Source organism: Galeopterus variegatus, unplaced genomic scaffold (genome assembly GCF_000696425.1).
Source record: "Galeopterus variegatus unplaced genomic scaffold, G_variegatus-3.0.2 Scaffold3476, whole genome shotgun sequence".
Taxonomy (NCBI): Eukaryota; Metazoa; Chordata; class Mammalia; order Dermoptera; family Cynocephalidae; genus Galeopterus; species Galeopterus variegatus.
This window is the reverse complement of record NW_007729587.1, coordinates 140,198-149,921: the sequence shown is the minus strand read 5'-3', so window position 1 is coordinate 149,921 and position 9,724 is coordinate 140,198. Positions and strand designations below refer to the sequence as shown.

The window sequence follows — 9,724 nt, the reverse complement described above, 5'->3', positions numbered from 1 at the left end:
GAGCGCCGCCGCGCTCCCAAGCGGCGCACTGTAGCAGTGCGCCACCGGGCCGGCCCTCTGTCTCTATTTCTATCTTCATGTCTTTCTCTATATATCTCTCTCTCAGTCTCTTTAGGCAAAATGGAATAATCTGTTTACTTGGCAAAGTCATACTTTCCCTCACTTCAAAGCCATGACAGGGAAGTAGACTAATGTAGGATTACGAGATTGGAGTTAGACATAGATCTCAAGTTTCACTTTTGCCCCTTAGTAGCTATGTAACCATGTTACTTAATTTTTCTGAGACTCAATTTTCCATCTTTGGAAGAGCAGTAATAAGTATATATACCGTATGGGGTATTGTAAAGAATACATTAAATTATATTTGTGAAGTGTTTAGCACAGTATCTGGCACATAGTAAATGTTCAGTAAATTGTAACTGTTCCTATTCTTATTAATGCTGCTGTTATAATCTAAGTCAACTATAGGTACAATGTCTATAAATACACCTGATGTCGAATTTATTCTTGGTTCTCTGAGAAGTCATCTCTCTCTGCCCCTGAATGAACCATCATATATTATTTCCTTCTGAAATTGGCTTTTTTTTTGGAGGGGGGTTGGGGGGTGATTAAACTAAGATATCTTTTTTGTTGTTTAGGTTGTAAATGTTTTAAAATCCTTATTGGCAAATCTTGATGAAGTAAAGAAGGAAAGAGAAGGTCTGGAGAATGACCTGAAGTCAGTGAATTTTGACATGACAAGCAAGTTTTTGACAGCTCTGGCTCAAGATGGTATGATAAATGAAGAAACTCTTTCTGTTACTGAACTGGATCGACTCTATGGAGCTCTTACAACTAATGTCCAAGAATCTCTAAAGAAACAGGAGGGACTTCTTAAAAATATTCAGGTGAAATTTATATATTTAATAAGGTATATATTTTAAAAATTACTGAAAGGATATGCTTGGAATAAACCTATGTCCATTTAGGAAATGAACTGGAGAATCTATATAGTTAAGAGTGGTACATGATACATCTATATTTTATAAAATGTAACTTGGCACATTGGTTTTGAAAATCTAGAAATAAAGCCATACTTATGTGGCTAAAATGTTGCATATCATGTAGAAGTGCTTGATGCTTCAGATATTTTGGATTGTCCCAAGTTTTAAAAACTTTGGTTTTTTTGCCAAATGGAGGAGGAGAACCGAAATTATTTGGAAATATTGATACTTTTAGTTATATGGTTAGTACATATAGACTTTAGTCATTTTTTGGAAATAATGCAAACTAAATATGCTTAGATATGCGAAGTCAGTATTTTTTTTTTTTTACAAATAGATAGTTTGGAATAACAAGACTTGAGATTTTGTTCTTTTAGTAATTAATATGCAGAATAAAACATTGTGTATTTCTACTGCTGAATATATCTATATGCAACATAAAGTACTCTAAAAAGTAAGAGTTTTCATCTTGATTATATTTTTTGCAAGTGTTATATTTTAATAGAAATCTGTAGTCATTGTTGATTATGTTTTGACATCATTGGATTTGTGTTATTTTTACTTAAGGAAAAATTTAAAGCACTGTGTTAACTCAAAAGAAATATTAGGTATTTCTAGTAATTCTGCATATATATGTAATCATATATGATTTTCATAATTGGAAAAGATATTAATTAAATCTTTTAATTTATGTAAATACATTAATCTTTCTTTTAATAAGGTCGCACACCAGGAATTTTCGAAAATGAAACAGTCTAACAATGAAGCTAATTTAAGAGAAGAAGTTTTGAAGAATTTAGCTACTGCATATGACAACTTTGTTGAACTTGTAGCTAATTTGAAAGAGGGCACAAAGGTATGAAGTACATACAAAAGAAACAATAGCTAACAAGTATAGATATGAAAGTATACTTTGGGATGTTAATTGGGGTTTCTATTTGGACCAAATTATTCTATGCCTCAAATTTGTTAACTTTAATGCCTTTTTTCCTCTGTGAGGTTTGTTGTAAGAGAGAGAAAGCTTAATGAAGGTGGCAAAAATTTTATGGGAACTTTAAAGGATGAATTGTGTATTTCACCTGGCAGGAAAAGGGTATAAACATTATTCCTGGTAGCAGGAATTAGAACAGAGATGTCAAGCCAATGACACTTTTTTAAGGGGTGGAAAGTTGACCCATTTGAGTGACCTATGAGGGATCAGTAGTCAAAGCTGATCTGTGGTGGAAAAGGGGGATCACTGCTTTTATATTCTGTGCTGGTGGTTTGGCAAGGATAGATTTATGACCTGTCTCAGTACAGAGGGCTTATTAAATATGTTTTAGGTATTTTTTTGTTTTGTCCTTTAAAAAGTTTAGGGAAATGCTTTTATTTGTTTTTACCAATTACTTTGCTATTGAGGGAACAAATGATTTTTAAGTTATTCAGATGCACAATTCATATTGGTACTTAACTTCATAATGACCATGGAATAAAAGTTACTTGATGTAATTACAATAGGTATAACATAAAACCCTCTGAAGAGAGAGTAAAAAATACTGCAAAGCCTTCCAAGTAGACATTTGGTTTAAAATGCTTTGTTCAAATAGTTAGGCTGAGAAAAGTCTCCAGAGAGCCTTTGGAAATTCATTTAAGGGTTTCTGAAATGATGCCTGCATTTATATAGTGAATTTGCAAATCTAATCCTTCCACTTAAATCGGTTTAGTATCATTATTAAGTAATTGATTTTTCTCCAGGAATTGGGAACACATTCATAATCATGAAACTTTTAACTTTTTGTTTCCATTTAAGTTTTGGTGACTTGTGTTCTGTAAAAATGATTTTATTATTTTAAATTTTTAAAGGAATTTTAGGTCATATTCAATATTAATCTGTTGGGTTTAATAAGTGGTGTGAATGTGTCCAATGCAGAGCATATTAGTTCTTCACCTTCAACCATTATTGACAAATTAGCTTTAGATTGTATTACTTCCTAGGTTAAAAAATTGCTCTTGTTTATTACTTGTATTTGTTCTTTGCTTATAGTTTTACAATGAGCTGACTGAAATTCTGGTCAGGTTCCAAAACAAATGCAGTGATATAGTGTTTGCACGGAAGACAGAAAGAGATGAACTCTTAAAGTAAGTTTGTTTTGTGCAACTCTTCAAGAAAATTTGTTTTAGGCTGTAACTAAAGTATTTTCTTTTAAAAAATCATGTAGAGAATTTTGCAGTGAACTCAGTAGTGTGAGACAACAATTTCCCTCCTTTTCTCCTGGGTATTTTACAAAGGAACAAGCAAATAGCTCTATGATCTGGGAATGAAAGGATGAAAAGGAACAGAAATTTTAAACATAGGAAGTACCGTGAGGTCGTGTAAAAGGTAACAAAACAGTTCAGGGTGGCAGATCTCAGGAAGTGCCACTAAGTATAAGCAGTTTACCTTGAAGAGGCTCATAGGTTCCTTACATAAAACTAGAGGTACAGAACATGGAGAAGACAGGATGAATAGCTCAGATAATATCAGCAAAATTATTTTCTGATGGAACCTATTGAGAAAGCTTGGCCAGTAACATAGGACTCATTACATGCTGAGAAATAATAACTGACGCAGTATTGATACAAAGATAGTGTATTTATAAAGGTGAAAAAAACAAAATTTAACAAAACAAAATTTAACAAAACTTAATTGATGAACAACAATTACCAAAATAATATTGTGACAGAGCGGATGAAAATTCCAAGCAAACATTTCACCAGGAATTAAAACAGCAACAACAAAGAAAAAAAAAAGCTAAGCAAGTACTCTAAGGAACACCTTGAACAGAAATCAAGGAAGATGGTAAAATGTGAGGTGTCAGAATTCAGGAAAGAGGTAAAAGAGAAGAATAAAACCATCACAAATGATCCCTTCAGCTGAGCAAACCTTTATTCACCTCTCTGTTCACGTTTAAACAATTTTTCATAGAGAAAGTGGGAGAAGTTATCAAAGAGCCACCTTCCTCCACCCCTAAGAAAGAGCAGATAGTTTTTAGAGTATTTCTACTAAATTTTAAAAAACAAATAATTAGAATGTTTTTTATTATTTATTTATTTATTCATTCATTTATTTATTTATTTTTGTCTTTTTCTGTGTCCGGCAACGGATCGCAACCCTCAGTGTCGCCCCCGTACCGGACCGGGACCGGCAACGGGATTGCAGCCCTCAGTGTTGCGCCCGCGCCTCGCTCAGCCAGTGAGCGGGAACCGGTCTGTATGTGGGATCCGAACCCTCGGCGGGAGCGCCACCGCGCTTCCCAAGCAGCGCACTATAGCAGTGTGCCACCGGGCCGGCCGTTAGAATGTTTTTTAAATGGTTCCAGAGTTTTAAAAAAACAACAAAACCCTCCAAATTAGTCTTAATGATAAAATCTGACAAAGATTAAAACAAAACAAAACACAGTCTTCAGACCAGTCTTAGTTATGAATATAGATAAAAAAGGCCTTGCCAGTAATATTTACCAGTATGTTAAAAAAGAATCTATTTTTTTTTTCCTTTTTGTCTTTTTTACTGACTGGTAACGGGATCACAACCCTCGGTGTTGCGCCCGTACCGGGGACCGGCAACGGGATCGCAACCCTCGGTGTTGCGCCCGCACCGCACTCAGCCAGTGAGCGGGAACTGGTCTCCACATGGGATCCAAACCTTCGGCGGGAGCGCCACTACACTCCCAAGCGGCGCACTCTCCAGTGCGCCACCGGGCCAGCCCTAAAAAAGAATCTTGACCAAGGGGAGGGAGTGGTTATTCCAGTAATGCAATGATTGGTTCAGTATTTTTATATCTGAGGAGAAAAAGATCACAAATTTCTCTTTATAGGTGAGGCAAAAGCTTTTTAACTGTTCTGGTACTCTGTATTAGTCAGGGTTCTCCAGAAAGACAGAATCAATAGGGTATGTTATAAGTACATGAGAGGGGATTTATTAGGGGAATTAGCTCGTGTGATTATGAAGAAAAGTCCCACAATGGGCCGTCTGCAAACTGGATGCTGGTAGCGTGACTCAGTCCAATTCCAAAAGCCTTAAAACCAGGGAAGCCAATGGTGTCCTTGGTGTAAGTCCCAGAACCCCAAAGCTGAAGAGTCTCGAGCTCTGATGTCCACAGACAGGAGAGAAGAGTGTATCCCAGCTCCAGAGGATAGAGAGAGCGCTTCACCTTTTTTCTCTGTTTTTTGTTCTCTCCAGGCCCCCAGCGGATTGGATGGTTCCCGCCCACATTGAGGGCGTGGTCTTTCCCACCTAGTCCACTCACACTCTTGTACTAATCTCTGCTGGAAACACCCTCATGGACACACCTAAAAAGATAGCTTTACCAGGTTTCTTGGCATTCCTTAGCCTAATCAAGTTGACACCTAGAATTAACCTTAACATACTCAATAAAGTGGAAGTAGATAGATGCTTCCTTAATGGGGGGTGGGGGATATATATATATATATATGCCCCAAACTCAGCCTCATGGTTAATGGAGAAACACTGTAAGCATTCCTCCTAGAGTCAAGAAGAGACAACAGATGCTCACTGTCAACATTATTATTTAATGTTATTCTAGTAGTACCATCCAGGACAATTAGACAAGAGAAAGAAATTAGAAATAAAAAAATTAGAAAGGAGGAGGTAAAACTATCGCTGTTTACAGACTTAGTGATTGTACAACTTGAAAACCCAAGAGAATCAACCCCCAAACTCTGCAAATAATAAAGTAATTATTATTGAAATTGTTGGTCATAAAAATAATTTTTAGAAATCAGTAGCTTTCATATAAATAAACCTATCGAAGATATAATGGGGGAAAAGATCCACTTACAATAGCAACAAAAAAGATGAAATATATAAGAATAGGTTTTTCATATATGAGAACTATATGGAGAAAACATTATTTCAAGGACACGGAAAAAGACTTGAGCAAGTTGAAAGACATATGTTCTTGGATAGGATGACTTAACTTCATAAAGATGTCAATTCTAAATATGCATTCAACATAGTTCTGATTTAAAATCGACACATTTTCATTTGGAACTAGACAAGTTGATCCTAAAGTTTAAGTAGAAAAATAAACAAGATTAGCCAGGAAAACTGAATAAAAAGAACAGTGAAGGGGGATACTAGTTCTATCAGATATTAAAATATGTAATGCTGTTTCTAATTAAAACACAACGGAACTGGTACATAATTAGACCAAATACAGAATAGAAATAGATTCACATACAAACGTGAATTTAGTGTAGAAAGGATTTTAAACCAATCAGAAGTTGGGGGACAACTGTCTAGCCATTTAGAAAACAACAGTTATTTTTATAATGAAATAAATTCCAAATGGATCAGACTTGAGCTGTGTGAAATAAAATGTAAAGTCTAAAAGAGAATGGGGAGAATTTCTAAATAAAGCTGGAATAGAAAGGGTCTATCTAACTCTGACTTAAAGCCCAGAAGCCATTTAAAAAAAAAGGTTAAGTTTATTATAAAGACATGATGATAAGCAGAGTCAAGATAATGACAAGCTGGGGAAACAATATTTGAAACTTATTCATAGGCAAAGGGGTAATTTGCCTTATTTGGAAAGAACTCCTAGAAATTAATGAGGAGGAAAAAAACCCAATAGAAAATTGGGGAAAGGATGTGAACAGAAATTTTGTAGACAGGGAAACACAAGTGGGTCTTAAACAAAACAATGCCCTCATTCAATATAAAATGCAAATTAAAGTTACTCTGAAATAACATTTTTTAGATTGGCAAAAATCTGAAATTTTGATCACATGCTTCATTGTCACACATTGGAGAAATAGATCTCATACATTGCTGTGAGAGTATAGAATGGTGCAGTCCTTGGATAGGGCAATTTAACTGTAAAAGTCAGGATTATAAATTCAGATACTTTTTAATCCAACTATTCTGTTTTTTGGAATCTATTCTGAGGATATATTAGCATGTACTAGGAATGACATGTTTATGAGCTTACTCATTTCTGCATTGCTTATAGCAATAAAAGAATAGAAACTAATCAAGTATTCAGGGCTGGTGAAATAAAGCTCCATCTGTACAGTGAAATACTATGCAGCTATTTAAAAAAAGGGGATGTTTTCAATTTACTGTTATGGAAAGATCTCTAAGATAAATAGTTATGGTAAAGAGAAGTAAGATAAAGAAGAGTGTGTGGATGTGCTTTTTGTATAAAAAGGGAGAAAATAAAAAGCATTTAAACTGGTTTGTTTATGTACAAGGAAGCTTTGGATATTCTTAGGAAAAATATTTGGATATTCTCATTTTCAAATATTTCATATTCCAAATGTCCAGTTTGAAAATTAGGTTTGTTATTATTTGCATGTATGTTTCTGTATTTATACTGTGAACAGAATCAGTTCTGAGACTGTCATGAACTTAAGTGTTTTCAGCTCAGTGATTGAAAAGTGAATGAATGATGGAAAAATAAGCCATATAATAATATATATATATTTTTTCCTTTTTGTCTTTTTTTGTGACCGGCAACGGATTGCAACCCTCAGTGTTGCGCCCGTACTGGACCAGGTCCGGCAACGAGATCGCAACCCTCGGTGTTGCGTCCGCACCTCGCTCAGCCAGTGAGCGGCCGGTCTGTATGTGGGATCCGAACCCTCGGCGGAAGCGCCGCGCTGTAGCAGTGCGCCACCGGGCTGGCCCAATAATATTAACTTTTAAAAATCTGAGGGTTTATTTTGTTGAAAATCATTGTTAATACTCAGGGCCTATATTCTTTCAAACCTTTTCGCTGAATATAATGTACACTAGAAAAGTACATGTAAATGTACATCTTGTTGAATTTTCACAAACTGAGTACACCAAGGCAACCAGCACTTACATCAATACTTAAAAAATTCTCAGCACCCCAGAAGCATCACTCATGCATCTACCTGGTCATTACCCGGTTACTTTCTCCTGTTTTTGCAATGTATGTAAATATAATTATACATTATGTACTTTTTTGTGACTGGCTTTCACTCAGCATTATATTTGTGAAATTCCATCTGTATAGTTGTGTACATTTGTAGATTTTTTATTCTCATATCTATATACGAGCGTACTTCAAAGAGTTCGTGGAAAGATTTGTATTATCTTTTAATTCTATTTTTCCATGACCTTTTTGACGTAACATTTATATTTCATTCTGTGAATATACTACAAGTATTTATTCTACTGTTGTTGAGTATTTGAGTAGTTTCCAGTTTTGAGCTATTACAAATAGTGCTGGTATGAACGTTGTAAAACACAACTCTCCAGTATTAACTGGCAGCAGTAAAAGGTTGGAAACAAATCAAATGTCCAGGGCTGGTTAAATAAATAAAGCTAATTCTGTATGGTGAAATATTATACAGTGACATGTGCAATTGAAAATGTAAAATTTCTGGTAGCCACAGGGAAAAAAAAATTAAAAGAAGTAGGTGAAATTAATATTAATAATATATTTTCTTTTACACAGTATACCCAAAATGTTAACACTTTAACATATAATCGATGTAAAACTTATGAATGAGATATTCTACTTTTTTCCCCACACTAAGTCGTAGAAATCCAGTGTGTATTTTACATTTAGAGTACATCTCAATTCAGACTAGCCACATTTCAGTTTAATAGCCACATGTAGCTAGGGGTTACTATATTGGATAGTACATGCTTTTGGTGAGCATATATATGCAGTGCTGTTGGGTATATATCTAACAGTGGAATTTCTGGGTTATAAGGTATATGTATGTTCAACTTTTGTTGAAATTGCCAAACAGTTTTCCAATGTAACCGATTGTACTGATTTATATTCCTACTAGCAATATATGAGAGTTTTGGTTGCTCCACATTTTTGCCATTAGCTATTCTGATGGATGTGTAGTGCCACCTCATTATGGTTTTAATTTTTATTTCCCTGATGACGAATATGTCCTTTTTATATACTTAGTAGCTACTGGCTTTGATTTTTAATTTGTTTTTATTGAAATCTTTCATCAAAAATGTAGAGTGCAAAAAGAATGAACGATATACTCTGAGCTTTATTTTCAGTAATGATTAAATACTAATGTCAGTAATGATGGTTGTTGAGCATAGGAATACCAGTGGCATTTTATTACATATATTTTTGCTTTTTTACATTATTGGTCTTAGGATTTAACAGGTTTGATTTATATCACTAGTAAGTGGCTAGGAAATTCTCATTTGCCCTGTAAATGTGTTACTTACTGCAACCGTTCTTGGTGTTTATAAAAGGAAAAGAAAGATGCTGTGTTAAGGCTTTATAATATAAATATATTTTTTAGATATTTCAAAATCTGACCTTTTAGAATTTTAATATTGATTAAAAACTTCTAGTTTATCTTGTCATTTACTTACATTAGGAAGTAGTTTTGGTTTTTTGATGAATACATTTTTGTTTTCTTTATATTCAGAGTGACTAATTAATCTTTCAACTGGGGCCCTTTTTGAGAGTGAAAGTGTGGGGTGGGAGATGGGTGTGAGGGGGTGCTCTTAATTGTTACATGACAGAGGTACTGTTGCAGACATTTTGGGACATGTCATACTGACTTCTCTGTATGTTAATCAGTGCAGTGAGAGGTTGATTGATACTGTGTATTACAAAGAATACATTTTACCTTGGGTATTATTTAGTGAGATTTGGGGGTAGATTACAGTTTACTGTTAGAGGAGACTTTGAAATTTTTTTCTAATTTTTTTTTTTTTTTTTTTTTTTTTTTTTTTTTTTTTTTTTTTT

The 9,724-nt window shown here is 34.4% G+C and overlaps 1 protein-coding gene across 4 annotated transcripts in view; it reads left to right on the top strand.

Moving 5' to 3' along the window:
• The window catches only part of PDCD6IP (programmed cell death 6 interacting protein), a 74,496-nt gene that overhangs the window by 59,720 nt on the left and 5,052 nt on the right, over positions 1-9,724 (top strand). For all 4 annotated transcript variants that reach the window (XM_008585172.1, XM_008585171.1, XM_008585169.1 and 1 more), the window contains 3 exons: positions 639-887; positions 1,705-1,839; positions 3,007-3,101. In XM_008585172.1, the coding sequence (XP_008583394.1) occupies positions 639-887; positions 1,705-1,839; positions 3,007-3,101 (479 nt within the window). The remainder of the gene's footprint in view (positions 1-638; positions 888-1,704; positions 1,840-3,006; positions 3,102-9,724) is intronic.